The sequence below is a fragment of the Indicator indicator genome, chromosome 32, assembly GCF_027791375.1.
Source record: "Indicator indicator isolate 239-I01 chromosome 32, UM_Iind_1.1, whole genome shotgun sequence".
Lineage (NCBI taxonomy): Eukaryota > Metazoa > Chordata > Aves > Piciformes > Indicatoridae > Indicator > Indicator indicator.
The window spans coordinates 507809-523867 of NC_072041.1; the positions used below are offsets into that span (position 1 = coordinate 507809).

The 16059-nt window shown below is 63.2% G+C and overlaps 2 protein-coding genes across 6 annotated transcripts in view; one reads left to right on the forward strand and one right to left on the reverse strand.

Moving 5' to 3' along the window:
* CHD5 (chromodomain helicase DNA binding protein 5) overlaps window positions 1-344 on the forward strand; it is a 32352-nt gene extending 32008 nt beyond the window's left edge. Inside the window, exon 42 of the mRNA XM_054394816.1 lies at window positions 91-344. Coding sequence (XP_054250791.1) covers window positions 91-344 — 254 coding nt within the window. The remainder of the gene's footprint in view (window positions 1-90) is intronic.
* Window positions 345-2370: 2026 nt separating this feature from the next.
* Window positions 2371-14808, reverse strand: KCNAB2 (potassium voltage-gated channel subfamily A regulatory beta subunit 2). Of its 5 annotated transcripts, none has more exons than XM_054394903.1 (15): window positions 14732-14808; window positions 14374-14415; window positions 6852-6895; window positions 6488-6525; window positions 6273-6352; window positions 5908-5952; window positions 5715-5759; window positions 5599-5642; window positions 5393-5479; window positions 4252-4337; window positions 3915-4035; window positions 3670-3764; window positions 3406-3526; window positions 3239-3327; window positions 2371-2460 (listed from the first exon to the last, which is right to left on the reverse strand). In XM_054394903.1, exons 1-15 carry the CDS (start codon window positions 14806-14808, stop codon window positions 2371-2373), a joined length of 1104 nt encoding a protein of 367 aa, XP_054250878.1. The 5 variants fall into 5 exon arrangements, with proteins under 5 accessions (XP_054250878.1, XP_054250875.1, XP_054250879.1 ...); XM_054394900.1 differs by lacking the exons at window positions 14374-14415; window positions 14732-14808 and adding exons at window positions 5055-5099; window positions 10922-11142; XM_054394904.1 differs by lacking the exon at window positions 14374-14415.
* Window positions 14809-16059: the final 1251 nt, after the last annotated feature.

Here is a 16059-nt window from a genome sequence, read left to right on the forward strand (position 1 = left end):
ACGTGGGGGTGAGAGGGGAGCCCCGCAGGTGCCCCAGTGCCTCATCAGCTGGGTCCAAGCTGGCTCCCGCTCCTGGCCATCCCCATGCAGTCCATTCCTGCGTCCTCGTGGTGTTTGAGCAAGTGCATGCCCACTGCCAGCCCTGCTGCCACAGCCTGCCTGCTGCCAGAGCCCACCTGTCCGCTCCTGCCTGGAGCACTGGCATGTGCTGTGGGGAGCCCTGGCACTGCCCCCAACACTATGGCAAAGTCAGGAATCTGGGCACGCCAGGCATGGGGCACATGGGTGGAGGCAACGTGGGCAGGAGGGAGGGCATGGCTGGGGCCAGGATGGAGATGCTGTGAGCCTGGTGGCACCGACTGTCCCATGGTGGTGCCCCCTCACTGGCAGCTGGCAGCAGCAGTAGGCAGCACCCCTGCGTTCACCTCGTGCTCCATGTGTCCTGGTTCTGTTCTTTGTGGTTTAATAAATCCCTTCGGAAGGACGAGCAGAGCCTGCTGGTGTGTGAGCAGCTGGGCTGGGGGTGGTCACGGGGCCTGCCGTGAGGGTGGGTGCATGGTGGTGCTGAGGTAACCCCGGGGTGGTGCTGGGGTAGCCCCAGGGGGCTACTGGTAGCGGTCACTGCTCCCCAACAGCCTGTGCACTGTGCAGACACAGGCACACACGTGCATGCCATGGGTGTGTGTCTGTGCTGATGCCTTTCCTGACTGCATGCAGACTCTTGCATGTAGAGCTGCACATCTGTACAGCTCTGCAGGCACCTCTGGGCACAGAGCCCATGTGTGGGTGCAGTGACTATGCACAGGTCCCTGTGTGCACACATCTGCGCTGTCCTGTTCCAGCAGCAGGTGTAAAGGTCTGCAGGCACAAGTGGGCATCAGCTGCTGCGTCTGGGGAGGACTCTGCACACACCCCCAGGTGTGGCTGTGCACACCTACAGGCATTGGCAAGGGGCTGGGAGCTTCCAGGGGGAGCACAGGTCTGAGGTGTCTGCAGCCACAGGGAAGGTGCCAGTCTGTGTCTGGCTGTGGGTCTGTCCAGGCCCACATATCCTGTTTCATGCACTGGGGCATGGAGCTGAGTGTTGCACAGCTGGGTGTGGGATAGCTACCCCTGCACCTGGCTCTGCCGCTCTGCATGCACATCTCCAGCTTGTGTGCACATACAAAGACTCACAGAATGGCTTGGGTTGGAAGGGGGCTTAACGATCATCCAGTTCCAACTCCCAGGTTGCTCAAGGCCTCATCCAGCCTGGCCTTGAATACCTCCAGAGAGGAGGCATTCACAACTTCCCTTGGCAACCTGTTCCAGTGTCTCCCCACCCTCACTGGAAAGAATTTCTTCCTAATCTCCAGTCTCAATCTCCCCTCTTCCAGCTTCAACCTCTTTCCTCTTGTCCTATCACTACCAGTCCTTGTAAAAAGTCCCTTCCTGGCTTTCCTGTAGGCTGCTTCACGTACTGGAAGGCCACTGTAAGGTCTTCCAGGAGCCTTCTTTTCTCCAGGCTCAACAGCCCCTGGTCTATGCAAACAACTATGGATGTAGCTGCATCACTGTATGTGCATGGACAGTACCGACCTGTACATAGGCACAGACACAGCTCTGGAGTGCTGCAGGGCTACCTCTGCACCAATGGGTTCCAGAGCTGTGCCTGTACCGAGCTGTGTGCCTCTGCATCCCATACCTCTTTGCATGGATAGCTGTGGGTGGATGAGGACTGGCAGGGCTGCAGGGGCCTGTGGGGGTGTAAGTGGATCTCAAGGCTGAGCTAAGCTCTGGGTGTACCTACAGACTGTGGGGAGTTACATCCCTGTGTACCTGTGTGGGTGCCTCTGGGTGTAAACACAGCTGCTTGCAGACAGGCACCCAGGTGTGCCCCACATGTACCCTGCCTGTCCCTGTCTGTGCGTGCACACTGGCACACTGCCCCACCGATCTCACCCCCCCAGCACCTCCCCCACCCAGCATGGCCCAGGCCACCACGGGCTCCCCATCACTCCTCCCCCCGTCCCATCACCGCAGCCCCATGGATGGCGGCGCCGAGAGCAGGCTGCAGGGCGCAAGCTGGGGAACAGCTTCGTGTTGTCGGCCTCGGGGACGTACAGCACCCGCTCGTACCCCGCGCTCGGCGCCTCCGCGGCGGGCAGGGGCAACGCATGCAACGGGCCCCGCGCCACGCCGGCGGCCCCGAGCAGGGTGGGCGGACGGCCTGGGACTCGCCCTGCCGCTCCCGGCCGGCCCTCCCTCGGGTGGCAGCAGCACAAGGGTCCAGGGCAGCGCGGGCAGGGGCTCTGGGCGCTCGCGGTGCCAACCGCACTCTCCACTCCGCTCCCACAAAGCGAAAGCAAGCGACGGGCGGTGCGGCGGCGCCTAGGAGCGGTAATCCTTCTTGCTGTACGGTTTGTTGCCCAGGATGCTATCGATCTCGTGGACGATGGAAGACGACAGCTTCGGAAGGACCTGCGGGGGACGGGCCAGGAGTCAGGATCAGGCCCCTGCTGCTGGCACGCAGCCGTGCCGCACTCGCCGCCTCCTCCCTGCCACCTCCCTGCTGCAAGCCCCAGCGGAGTGACCCAGTTCTAGGGAGCCTGGGTCGGGCTCATCCCCCATCTCCCAGCCCAGCAAAGCCTCATCTCCACTGCACAGCATCAGATGGAGCAAAACCCATTTCTGTTTCTAGCCAGCTTCACCACCCTTCTTTTCCTATGCCCCACACTGCAGGACTGGGTGCTGCAGGGGGTCCAGAGGAGGGCAATGAAGCTGGGGAAGCATCTGGAGAAGAGTGGCTGAGGGAGCTGGGGGTGTTCAGTCTGGAGGAGGCTGAGGGGAGACCTTATTGCTCTACAACTCCCTGAAAGGAGGCTGGAGCCAGGTGGAGTTGGTCTCATCTTCCAAGGAACAAGTGACAGGAGAAGAGGAGGTGCCCTCAAGTTGCCCCAGGGGAGGTTTAGGTTGGACATGACGAACAATTTCTTTTTCAAAGTGATTGCCAGGCCGTGGCCCAGGCTGCCCAGGGTAGTGGTGGAGTCCCCATGCCTGGAGGGGTTTCAAAGCTGTGGAGCTGTGGTGGCCATGGTTTGGTAGTGCCCTGGCAGTGCTGGGTTAAGGGCTGCACTCCATCATCTGAAAGGTCTCTTCCAACAAAAACCGTTCTGTGTTTCTCTAAGCCCTGTGAGCAGGGGCTGCTTGCTCCCCTGTGGCACTGCCTCTCCTGGCACAGCTGCGGGCAGGCACTGACCTGTATTGCACCGATGTTCTCCATCAGCTGGTCGGCATTGGAGGCACCCAGCAAGACGGAGCTGACACCCTCATTGCGCAGGCACCAGGCTGGAGGCAGAGAGGAGAGACTGAGTGTGGCTCAGCCACCTTTGATGTCCCCCTGACAGTGTCCCCCTGTCCCCTCACCGATGGCGAGCTGGGGCAGGGTGCAGCCCAGGCGCTCAGCAATGGCCTGCAGCTCCTTCAGCTTTGCCTGCTGCCGCCGGCCCTCCTCGCTCAGGATCTTGTCCTTCAGCCACTGGTATCCCTGGGGGGGGCACAGGAAGGGGCTCAGCTCTGCCAGAAACTTGTGCAGTCAGGGCACCCCCAGCTGCCCAGGTCTTGCTGGTCTCCTGGGGACCTTGAGATGCCCCGGCTCTGCTCCCTCAGCTCTACCTGTCCTGGGCTCACCTTCAGCGAGGCACGGGAGTAGGGGGGGATGCCTCCATCATACTTCCCCGAGACGATGCCACACGCCAGTGGGGACCAGGTCATGGCTCCCACACCTGGGAACAGAGCAGAAGGTGAGGCTGCTACTCTCCAGCTCCCCTGGGGACCGTGGCACAGAGGCTGTCCTGTTGGGCTTTGTGGGGGGGGGTTAGCAGGACACCCACCCACCCCCCCCACCCCCCCCCCACACACACACCTTCCCGTACCTATCTTGTGGAAGAGCTCAGGCAGCTGCACCTCCACCTTCTCCCGCTGGAACATGTGGTACTCGGCCTGCTCGCAGATGGGCGGGATCAGATTGAACTGCCTGGCCACTGAGTAAGCTTCCTGCCGAGGAACCGGGACCCTCAGCACTCTGCTGGCCCCCACGAGCCCCCTGCTGACCCCCTCTGACCCCCTCGCTGAGCCGCGAGCAGCCCTCCTGGAAGATAATTAAGGCTCAAGCGCATCTGCAAGCGCTTGGCTGCTGCCAGCTGCTGTCTAATTAAATCAGCGTCACCGGGGCCGCTCCGCTGCGGCCGCCCCGGCCCCCCGGGTCCCTACCATGATCTCCATGGAGCTCCAGCGCGAGGTCCCCCAGTACATGGCCATCCCCTGGTTGATGACGTGGGTCATGGCTCGCACCGTCTCTGCCGGAGGGAAGGGGAGAGCAGCAGGGGGGGGGGTTAGCAGGGGGCCGCGCTGGCAGCAGGGGTCTGGCATCCTGCTCCCCGGCGCCGGGGTGAGAGCTGGAGCTGGGCTGTGTTCGGAGGATGCTTTCGGAGGAGCAGGATAGGGACCGAGGGAGCAGCCACTCGGGATGTGTCGGGGACCACGGCCGCCCCTGACATGCCGCCAGTGATGCCAGGGCTCTCCCCATATGGATGCAGCCCAAGGCTCCTGGCACCAGCCCCTCGCCCCGCGGGGTACCAGCGCCGACATCGCTGCAGGGGAGGGGACCTGAAGCATTGCCCCTGTGCTGAGATCCAGGCGAGGGAGGGAACACCAGACCCTGTGCAAGGGTCTCAGGAGGAGCCGGCACTGAGCCATGCGAGCCATGGCCAAGCCAAGGCACTCCTGCAGCCACAGGCAGGCAGCGGGAACAGCAAGGGGTGGGGAGCTGCCCTGGCCAGGGAGGACCCTGCCATGGTGCCCCGTGGCAAGGGCCTGGGGACCTCTTTCCTCCCCTGGAACTGCAGGAAGGTCTGAAGGGATGGGGGCGTTCTTGTGCTGCCGCTGCCTCCACGGTTGGTAGCAGGGTTTGCTCAGGGTACAGAGGACAGGGCTGGAAACCACAAGGAGTGGGACTTCTGCCCCAGGAAATGCCACTGGGATGTGGGCAGCGGCAGCGTGCGGGCAGGGAGTACCTTCCACGATGAAAGTCCTGGACTTGGAGGAACTAAATAGGTCCCCTGGTGATAAAAGAGAGATTTAGAGAGAGTGGAGTTGGCTGCTGCCAGTGGAGCAGAGCAAGTGGCTTGCTGGGACAGGGCAGCCATGTGCCACTGAACCACCCCCACCATGGCCCAGAGGGTCCTGGTGCTGGGCTGGCAGAGGTTCAGCTGCTGTGGGTGACCCTGGTGGCAGAGGAGCAGTTTCTGCTTGGGAAGGGAAAACACCCTTGAGGTAACAGCCTGGCGCAAACCAATCGTGATGCCAACAAAAGGCAGCAGGGAGGAGCATGGCACCACGGGGCAACACCCACCTTCCATGGGTGTGTTGGGGTCGGGCCGGTTGGCAAACACCACATCCACATACTCCAGCTGCAGCCGCTCCAGCGACGCCTTCAGGCCTGCCACACCAACCAGACCATCAGGTGTGTCAGGCTCCATGCCACCAGCCAGCAAAGGCACAGCCTGGCCCTGGCATATCCTGGCACTGAGGCTGGCAGTGCCCAGTGAGCATGCCTACCTTCGATGATGTGCTTCCGGGACAGGCCCCTCTCTGTCTCAGCCCTGCAAGAAGAAAGGTAGGTGAGAGCTCAGCAGGCTCCGGCCGCTCTGGCATGGGACTGGCATGCTACCTACTTTCCTCCCCAGAAGATTTTGGTGGTGATCACCAGGCTGGACCGTCTGCAGGGAGAAACAGAAAGTCACTGCTGGTGGTACCCACAAAGCCCCATGTGCCCTGCCTGCTCCCTGCCTACATTCACACCAGCTTTGCCCAGCCCATGGGCACCGCATGGATGACTTCGCTGCACAGGATCAAAGCTCAGCTTACCTCCACCCCTTCTTCTTGATGATGTTCCCCAGCACCACCTCAGCCCTACAAGGTAAGGGGATGTAAGATGCTGGCACCTGAGCTCCTGCAGCCACAGGGAGTGGCAGCCACCAGCAGGGATGGCCCTGGTCCCTGGCAGCTGTGGCTCACCATGCCAGGGAGAGTGCATGGCTATGCCCATGTGCCACAGGCACCACAGGCAGTGTGCAACGACACGAGCCATCACCTGCAAGAGCCAGTACTGGCTGTCCCATCCTGGCAGCTGCTTTGCAGCTGGCAACCCTGGGAGACTCCCAGCTCAGAGGTGCCAGAGGCTGGGGTGCAGGGGGAAGCCCCATGTGCTGCCACCAAAGCTGGGCACCTACTTGCCGGCGGCGTAGACTTCTGCCGTGTCAAAGAGATTAATGCCATTGTCGTAGGCTAAAGTCATCAACTGCTCTGCCATCTGCAAGGGGACAGCAGGGATGGTTGGTGAATGTAGCTGAGAGCTGTGTGCTCGTGAGCTCTGGCAGACCACGGGCACTGAGGCCAAGACCCATAGCTCTGCTGGCACACCATCCCCTCAGGGCACAACCCTTACCTCGTCTGTGATTTGCCCTCCAAATGTCACCCATGTCCCTGCGGGGGAGAGAGTGAACGCATGGTGAGTGTGGTGAGCACCCAGTTGCCACTCCCCTGACCCATGGCCACCCACCCCACTCCTCTGGCACAGTCCTGGTATGCTGCGGTTGGCCTGGCTGCATGCAGCACAGTGCTCTCAGCACAGCCTGGTCATTTCCCATTACTCAGGAGGTGAAAAGGAGAAAAGAATGTGACAACTTCTGGGCTGCATCTCAAAGCTGCTGCAGGGCCTAGGGGAAACCCTTTCCTGCTCTTCCCTTGGCAAAGCATTGCTGGAGTGGCAGCCACAGGATGGAGGGGGCATGGCAAAGCCTGGCACTTACCCAGGCCCAGGCAGGACACACGCAGCCCAGACTTGCCCAGGTTCCTGGAAGACACAGAACTGTTAGCAAAGCCACCAGAAAGCGTCCAGACGCCGTTCCCATGTGCTGCTGGTGGTCCCTGTCCCTGACCCCATCTGTGGCTGGGGGCGTCCCTCAGCCAGGGTCTCCCCATCACTGAGTCAAAGCCACCCTAGGCTGCACACACAGCTGATTGTTGGTGGCACAGCCAGCATCAGTGCAGTGATGCCACTCCGCACACACTAAATAACTGCTCTGCCTGGCAGGGTACCCAGGAGGGGCAGCAGACAGTGCCCTCATAAGTGCTGCTCCCTGTGACAAGGGTGTCCCATGCCCTGACAGAGCTGCCAGCACGGGAGGATGGGGCAGGAGCAGTGGGACTGGCACAGTGGTGGTCAGGCCTGGAGGATCCCACACATGGCACGAGCTGTGCCTGTTCTCTCTGGTGGAGTACAGGGGAGCACAGGGCTGGCACAGGGAGAAGGTGCTGGGCAGTGGAGCAGGATGTGGGAGAAGTGGAGAGCCCCTGAGAAGTTGGTTGGCACCAAGAGCCAGAGCACAGCTCTGGGGAAGGGGGCCGGGCTGGCAGCCGCCTTCGCCATGCCGACGGAGAGCCAGTTTGTGCCGGGAGATGACAAAGGCTGGAGAGAGGAGCGTTAAAATAAATAAAGTGTAGGTGAGCCGGCAGCTCGCCTGCGCCCGTGTCGCGTAGCAACCGGCAGGCACCGCCACCGCCGGCATGGGCACAGGGAGCCGGGCAGGGAGCAGCCACGGTGAGCCGAGGGCTGAGCCGAGCCGGGCACCTTCCTTGCGTGCTGCTGCCTTAATGCCCAGCACCTGGAGGTGCGCGGGCTGCCCTCAGCCCTGTGCTGTGTTCAGGGTGGGGAGACACCCTGGCCGTGGTGGCTCAAGCCCACCATGATGGGGGGTCATGGTGGCCCCATCCTGGCCTTTCCAGGCTACAGGGGCATCACAGGGTTCCTCCTGGGCAGGTGGGAACTGGTGGCACATTGCTGCTCCTAGCTTTCCTGACTGGAAGCGTGCTGACTGCCTGCCCAGTGGGGATGCTGGCAGGATGCTGACCAGGAGAGGCCAAGTACCCCCTGGCACTGTGCCATGGCTTTCCTATCCCTTTGCACAGAGCAGCCCCACCAGGACTGCCTCCCCCCGCAGCTGCCAGGAGGGATCCCGGAGCTGGCCACCCACTGCTTGGCATTAGGTGGACCCCAGGGTGTTGCTCCTGTGAATGGGCACATAACCATGAGATGCTGAGCGTGGAGAATGTCACTATGTGTATCCCCAGCAGTGCTGCCATAAGGATTTGGAGTTCAAGAGCCAGACGGGGCCACCCCAAGCCCCTCCCCAGTGCCCAGGCGAGGGCACTTGGCTGCTCTGGACACTGATGCTGATAGTGGGTGACGGCTGGAGCCATCCCCATGCTCGGCTGGCCTGATGCGCTTTCTGCCTAATGCCAGGCACAGCTGGGCTGCAGTGAGGGCACGCAGCGGCTGGCAGCTGGACCGTGGCGTGCGTTGTTCATCTGGGGGGGGAACCCCCAGCCCGGCGCCTGGGTGCATCCTCACGGAGGGGGTATCCCCCCAACCCCATGCCTGAGCTAACACTAATCTTGGGGTGGGGGGAAGCCCTCAGAGCTCTGCTGTAGTGCCAGGGATGTGGAGAATGTTAACCCAGTGGGTGCCAGCCTGGGGGACACAACGTGTCCTAGCTACCCTCCTTCGTTTCCAGCCCGACTGTGGCCCAGCTGAGGGCCGACCCCTGGCTGCAGCTTCGCACACGTTTTGCAGGGTGGCGAGTCCCCGACGGCACCGGAGCGATGCCACAGCAGCCCGCGGATTAACGCATTCCACGACTCCCTGACACCCCCCCCCCTCCCCGGCTCGGCAGCCACCGGGGACCCTTTTAATCTGGCCCAAATTTTGGGTCCCTTCCCTGCCCCATCCCGCTGCTTTTACAGTAGGCTGGCTCAAAGCCGCCCGGAGAGGGGACAGGAGTGAGCAGTGAGGAAGGCGACGTAGGCGCACGGTCAGCACTTTGAGAACCCCAAACCCACAGAGCAGGACGTAAACCAGGGATCAGGGGCGCCCCAGACCCTGCCACCTCCCCGAGCTTGGTGAGGAGCAGAGAAAGCAGCCAATCAGGCAGCGGATCCCGTTTCCTACCGGTATTTCATCCCCGGCTGCTTGATGCTGGACTCGCTGGAGGAGGGGGCGTTCTGCACCGAGAGCTGCCCCAGGCTTCGAGCCACCATGGCCACGGCTCGGAACTTGCCGCGGGTGCCCAGGCTGGGGCTGCCGGCATTCTGTCTGTTCAGCCGGTCCTCCGCGCTCCGGCTCTTGATGCTGTGCTCGGAGCACACAAAGGAGACCTGCATGCTGCTCCGGCGGGCAGCCGCTCCAGCTGCCTAAATTTAGCCGGCGCCCCGAGCCAGGCGGGAGCTCCTCCCGCACGCCGCCAACGTGACGCGGGGAGCTGCGAGGCGGCGGGCGCGAAGCTGCTCCCGGCAACCCTCCTGCCCTCAATATTTGATGAGCTCAGGAAGCGAGCAACTGAGCAGCACGCGGGCAGGTGGGGGGAAGGAGGAGGAGCTCTGCCGCGGGTGCCCCCACCGCGGGCAATGTGCCCAGCCCCAGTTTGGGGTGACGCTGGCTTTCCTTGGCACAACGCCCTTCTCCTGGGTGGGTTGAGTCCGAAACAAATCCTTCCGTCCGGAGCCAGCTCTGGCTGTTAGGCGCCAGGTTTGCTAGAGCTGGGCCAGCTGCCCGCCTCGGGGTTCCAGCCTCAGCGGCGCATCCCCCGAATTACACCCAGCTCTAACACTGGGGTCTGAGGCAAACCCCAGCTCACACCTCCCGCCAACGGGGGCCACAAGCCGGCTGTCCTGCGGCACTGCTTCTGGCCGGGGCCCTGCGCTGGTTGCCCACCCCATCTGTGCCCCCCCCCAGGGGACGAGCAAGGAGCGGAGCTGGGGCTTCACTTGCAGGGGAAATCACACGCGGCTGGCTCTGATCTAGAGGAGCTTTGTAATCTCCACCGCATCCCGCTCCCGCAAAGCTCCTTAGCTGCGTAATCCCACCGGTGCCAGAGCCAGCCCTTCGCCGGGGGGGCACCCGGTATCCATCGGTAGCTCCCCGAGGAGAACGCACAGAGATTTGGGGGCAGTGGGCATCTGCCCAGAGGGGCAGCACCAGCGCGGCCTGCGCCAGCCTCTGCTCATCAATAAATAACCACCCAATGAATATTTGATGGGCTTTTGCCGCTGTGTAAATGTTACCTCTGTCATTGTGAGCTGAGCAGAACCTGACCTACTGTGCCGCGGTGTGGCACGGCATGGCACGGCACGGCATGGCAGCAAGCAGCAGAGCTGCAGTCCCTAGGGGCTTTGCTGCGGTGGGGTGTGAGAGGCCCCCAGCATTGTCACAGGGGAAGCAGCAGCTGTCCACTTCCCTGACGACCTCAGCTGTAGACAGGTTATCAGAGGTGTCTGGCCCCCTGCCCCCTTGCCCACCTGCAGTGCAGGGGGAGAGGGAAAGGATGTGCTGGGAGAAGCAGCCTCATGCCCTCTGAGGAGCTGCAGCCGACTCTCCAGCTGCCCACATGAGTGGGTGATGAGAAGGACAAGAGCTGGGTGAACTCCTGGCACACCCCACCTGTGCCTGAGTCCCAGATGCAGAATTCACGCCACACCAGGTCGGCACACCCGAGTCAGAACGGCACAGGTAAGGTGCCCCCGTGGCTGCTCCAGGGGCCTGAGCTTCATAAGCACCAAGGGAGGAAAGCCAATCAAGAAGCTCATCGAGCAGCCAAGAGGCCGCAGCCCCGGCCCACCGCAGCCTCTCCCGCACACGAGATCCCCACGTTCCCGGCTTCTCCGGATCTCGGCGCGGCACAGGGCACCCGGAGAACCCCAAGCGATCCCCGACGGGTGCAAGACGAGCGGCAAGCAGCATCTCCTGCTCCAGCCACACACCCCAGGCTGGGCACGCTCGGCCCTCACCACGCTGCTCGCCCCACCGGCTCCGGCGCTGCCTTACCTGTACTTCATGCCGGTGGTGCGGGCGGTGCTGTCGGCCAGGGACAGTCCATGCATCCGCAGGAACTCCTCCAGCGTCTTCGCCCGTGCCGCCGCCCGCACGTCCCGCAGCCGCCGCAGCTCCAGCCCGTCGGCCGGGCGGGAGGCCGGCAGCAACCCCCACTCCGGGGGGTGCCGGCTGGCCACGCTGCGGAGGCTCTCGCTGTACGTCATGGAAAGCATCCTGCCTCCCCGGCCCGGGCTTCGCCGCCGGCACCGGGAACGACCCCTCAGCAAGGCTATGGAGAGAGCTGGGAGAGCGTCTCGCCAGGCTCCACCGCTGCTCGTGGAAGAGCCATGTCAACACCCATGCCATGCCGTCTCAGTGCTGGCACCAGCCATTGCAAGGACCTGACCTGTGGCGGGTCTGCGGCGCAGGGAGGGGAGAGCAAGGATCCTGGCAAAGCCATCGCCTCAGCAGAGCAAAGCTGCGGTCGGGGAGCCGAAGAGCAAAGGCAGGGCGATGGCAGCAGTGCAGCAGGGAAGGGATGCGGCACTGCCCATTGTCGGGCAGCGATGGGCAGCTGGGGCTGCGGTAGGTGCCCACCACAGCCTCCCTAAGCCTGGTGAGCTGCTGCAGCCTGGCACGTGCCCGGGCTGTGCTGCCTCTCAGCTTGCACCAACTGGCCTGCCACTGGCCCCCTATGGTGGGCCTCAGGAGACAGCTGAGGGAGGGCAAGGATGGCAAGGTGCTGGTGAGAATCTGGCACCACACGCCAGTGGGTGAGAGAAGCCAGGATAGGAATGACAGCCCCATGGGGCTCCCCAGGGAGGTGGGCATCCACAGAGGGCCCATGGGTGCTGGGTGCTCACTGGTTGCTGCTGTGCCTGCAGGGTGCCATAGCTCACATTGCCAACCAACACCTTCCCTGCAGCCACGGCAGCGACCATGCAGCTGGCAACAGCCACAGAAAACAGCCTGGCACAGCTGGAGGTCCCCAGTGCCTCTCCGTCTGGGGCCTCATCAATGGTGGCACTGGCACTGATCTCCCTGCTCTCTGCAGTGTCCCCCGCACTCAGTGTCTGAGGGGAGCAGGGACCGGGGCCAAACCCATGGCACTAGTGCCGAGGCGACTGCTGGGAGCCCACCGAGCCCAGGCTGTGCTAGCGTCAGGCTCCCAGCGGTGGTTTTCTCTTTCCCTGTGAAGCTCAAATTCACAGCAGCAGGAGCCAAAGGCAGAGTGCATCTCCCATTGAGGTATGACCTCGAGGAAAAGAAGACAGCCCAGGAGATGCAGAGTAGCTGCTGGCGAGGGGTGACTGAAGCCCTGGGGGGCTCCTGTGATGCCAGCACTGCCATAGACCCTCCCGCTCTCTGCAATAAGGACTTGGGAATGCAGGGGAACGTGGCAAAGGGACCTTCTCCTTTGGCAAAGCCAAACCCAGCTCTGGCCACCAGCATCTGCTCCTTGCTGTGCCTCAAAACCAGAGCTTGGAGCTGGCACCACCAGCACCAGCCCTTCACAGTGTCAGTGGCTCCTACCAGGCATGGGTGCAGACCCACCGTGGGATCCCCATTTCCCCAGTGGGAAGGGGATCCCAAGAGGATCCCCTTGTCCCTGCTGGGATCCCTTTGCCCCTGGTGGGATCCCCTTGCCCAACAGCAGCCAGGAGAAGTCCAAGCTGGCTGCAGCGCTGCTCTTCGGCTTCACCATGCAGTAATGAAAGGGCTGCAGCAAGCGGAGCCAGGGGTTTGGTCTGGGCTGTTTTGGGGAACAGGGCGACACCTCCCCGGTTGTGAGCTGAGTCCCGTGGCGGGGCAGCGGGGAGAGCGCAGGGGCAGCAGCACCACCGACAGGTTGCTGGTGAGCAGAAATCCCAGCGCGGGCAGAAAGACGAGAGCCGCGGGGCTACGGGAGCTGCCGGAGCCGGAGCAGCGCCGAGCCCAAGCGGGAAAGGCCATTTGCTGGGGTGGGAACAGCAACCAGGCTCTGCGGGGCGACAGGGGACCACTGGCACGTCACAGGCACAACAAGTGGGTGACAAGCGGGGATGCAGGGTGGCTGCTCAGAAAGGCGTCTGCCCAGCCGGGCAACCGACAGCCTCCCTAAAACCAGAAAGACCCCAAAACCTCCCTTGAACCCCAAGCCACCAAATCCACCCCACACAGAAACCCCTCCCTACTGCCCGTGCCACTGCCTGTGCCCATCCCTGCTCACCGCCAGCCCCGACTCACCCGCGTGTCGGGGACGCTCTGGGCAGCTGGGCTGCCCCGGGGCAGCTTTAAGAGCGAGGGCTGGGGGGGTTTGCGTGAGGGGCGTGTCAGAGCTCAGCGTCCAAAAGCCATTGGCGGCAGCCAGGGCCCCCCCAGAGTCCAGCGTTCTCACCGCGCTCCATTAGCCCTATTCGGGGATTTTCTTCCTGGTGAAGGGCCCTAAATTATTCATGGCCGCTTCGCTAAAAGCCCGGGGATGTGCCACTCACTGCCGTACGAGCGCTGCCAGCATGACCTCCGCCCGCCGCCGCCCCGCGCCCTGCGGTCACAGCTCCTGCGCCATTGGCACACAGCCTGCTGGGGACAGCTGGGGCCACGGGGGCGCAGAATCCGTTCCCTATGGTGGCAAGGTCAGAGCTGGGCTGCGGCAGGACCTAACCATGGGCTTCTCTGGGCAGGAGACCCAAAACAGGGCTGGGCAACAGTTGCCACTGGCCCATGGGCACACTGGCTGCTGCCTGTTGGCCTCAGGAGCCGTTCATACCAGATATGTCCAGCGGTTCAGATGCCTGGCTGGTTTGGCAGCCAAAACTCATCCATGCACAGGCTTGGCAGCACCAATGGTGGCACATCGCCGGGACAGGCAGGCTGGCAGTGCCACCCAGCCATCCCAGCACCAGCCAGCCTCTCCTCTGCCAGGGATGGAGTGGGGAGGCGATGACAGCCCTTGTCCCCTGTCTCCTCACAGCTGGGTCAGACCTGGTCCAGGAGGACTGGGATGGTGCAGCCCCGGGAGCAGTGGCACGGCTGCTGGCACAGGGCGCAGGCAGAAGTGCCTGCTCTAGCCGGTAAGAGCGCGGCGGGGCCGGGAAGTGTTGCCTCGGAACCACTTAACGCTGCCTTGCTTAATGGATGGGGCCGGGGAGCATCTGGCTGGGCTCCCGCAGCTTCCCGTGGGAAGAGCCAGCAGGCTCCTCCCAGTGCAGCACCCGTGCGGGGTGCTCCTCCTGAACCGAGCCTCACACCCCTACACCAGCTGCACCCCGGCAACCCTGCGCCCACGCTTTGGTCACGCTCTGCTGCGTGGGGAGCACGATGAGGATGGTCCCCACCTACCCAGCCGCACACGTCGGGTCCCCGCACCACGCTGCCGAACCCACGAGCAGGCGAGGACGCGGTGCCATGCTAACAGCACCGCGGGCATGGGCAAGGGCCACGCCTGCTGGCCGGGGGGGATTTTGGGGAGGGGGGAGGGTTACCTGTAGAACTGGAGCTGGCGCTTGGGGCTCCCGTATCTCGCGCTTCCGACAGCAAAGGGAAGAAAGGAGAAAGATGCCACAAACCCCATTAGAAAGGTGGAACGGGACCGAGCGGCACAGCTGGCAGCCACGGGAAGGGTCAGGTGTGTCACCCGTGCCACGCTGCAGGGGTACCGTGTGGTGGGCACCAGCATGCTCCCCCAGAATACCCACAACAGGCATCAGCCCCGAAACGCTGCTGCTGGTGCCTGTTTTGGTGCGGTCCTGCAGGTTCTCTGCACAAAGCAAGGGTGCGGGGTTGGTTTCTGGGGTGCTGTGGCCCTGGTTTGAAGCCCCCGGCGCCTCCCCCTGCCCTTACCTGTAAATCATCCCTGGGGAGCCCGTCTGCCGCAGCGAGAGTCGCGCCGGGGAGTCAGTGGTGGATTCGGGATACATGGAGCCAGCCTGGGCTCCTCGGAGCCGCTCGCCGCCTCACCCCTGCCACAGGGGAAAGAGAGGAAGAAAAAGAGGAAGAAACGGCGGTTTTGGGGGCATGCACATGACGGCACTTCCTGTTGTAGAAGCTCTGAGCCGGATGGGCATGTGGCACAGGCAGTGGCACAGCAGCAGGATGGGCAGTAGCAGACAGGGCACATCAGCCCTGCCAGCCCGAGCTCCCACCCTGACTCGCTACCATTCCCGAACCCATCCTCCCCCTGCCCTGTGCTGACAGTTCCCCAGTTCTGTTGCTCTCACCAAAATTCTGGGACTCCCAGGACTGGCAGAGTGGGGCTACCTGCTGCCTGCCTCACTGCCTGCCTGGCTGCACGTCTCTGCCCGCTTGGCTGCCCACAGGAGGCGAGCAGGGCATGCTGCGGGGAAGCCCAGCTGCGGCAGCGAGGCACTGACCCGCGCCGGGGAGGTCTTACAACCAACCAGGAAACCAGTAACGTGGGCCTGAAGAACGAAACACTTTGCGGGTGTTTAACACTAAAGCAGCCCTCAGAGCTGCTTCTCCTGCAAGGGAGAAGCTCATGGAGTTCGACTTTTCCACAGCCCATGGAGGTGTGGGAGCCTGGAGGGAAAGACAGGCTCAGCCCCTGGCACCCTAGACCCTCCCTGCCCTCATCTTTATGTCACAAGTCACGATCTGCTTTTTCACCTAGGCGGGGACTGAGAGATCTCTGGGCTACTTCCCTGACTGCCCTGGGCACAATGGGGCCATCGCCTTGCACGGCGTGATTCTGCCCTGGCACACATCTTGCCTGCATCCTGGTGTGCCCACATCCTGCATCCCACCCGCATCCCAGCAGGGCATGCCTGTGTCCTACATTCCTCCCACAGCCTGCAGCCTTCCTGTAACCCAGCACAGTGAGCCCGCATCCTGCATCCTGGCCTGGTCTGTCTGCATTCTGCATCCCTCCCTGCACCCTGCATCCCTCTAACACCCTGCATTCCTCCTGTATCCCTCCAGCATCTCCCTTCCTCCTGCATACCAGCACAGAGTGCCCGCACAGCACTTCCCGTCTGTGTCCCACCAGGACGTGCCTGCATCCCACATCCCTCCTGCACCCTTCATCCCTCCAGCATCCTGGGCTGGTACACCTGCATCCCACATACTTCCCGCATCCCGCCAGCATCCCGGCCCGCGTGCCTGCATCCCAGCGCATCCCCTGCAGCCCACGCGGCGCAATGGCAGCGGCTGCG

What these genes read in the sequence shown, in the direction of transcription:
- KCNAB2 (XM_054394900.1), bottom strand. Translation starts at nt 11,142, where the DNA reads ATGCTTTCCATGACGTACAGCGAGAGCCTCCGCAGCGTGGCCAGCCGG. An exon ending in ACCACCGGCATGAAGTACAG is followed by an intron (nt 6,896 to 10,921) that starts GTAAGGCAGCGC and finishes TGTGTCTTCCAG; the next exon opens with GAACCTGGGCAAGTCTGGGC. An exon ending in CCTGCCCCAGCTCGCCATCG is followed by an intron (nt 3,328 to 3,405) that starts GTGAGGGGACAG and finishes CTCTGCCTCCAG; the next exon opens with CCTGGTGCCTGCGCAATGAG.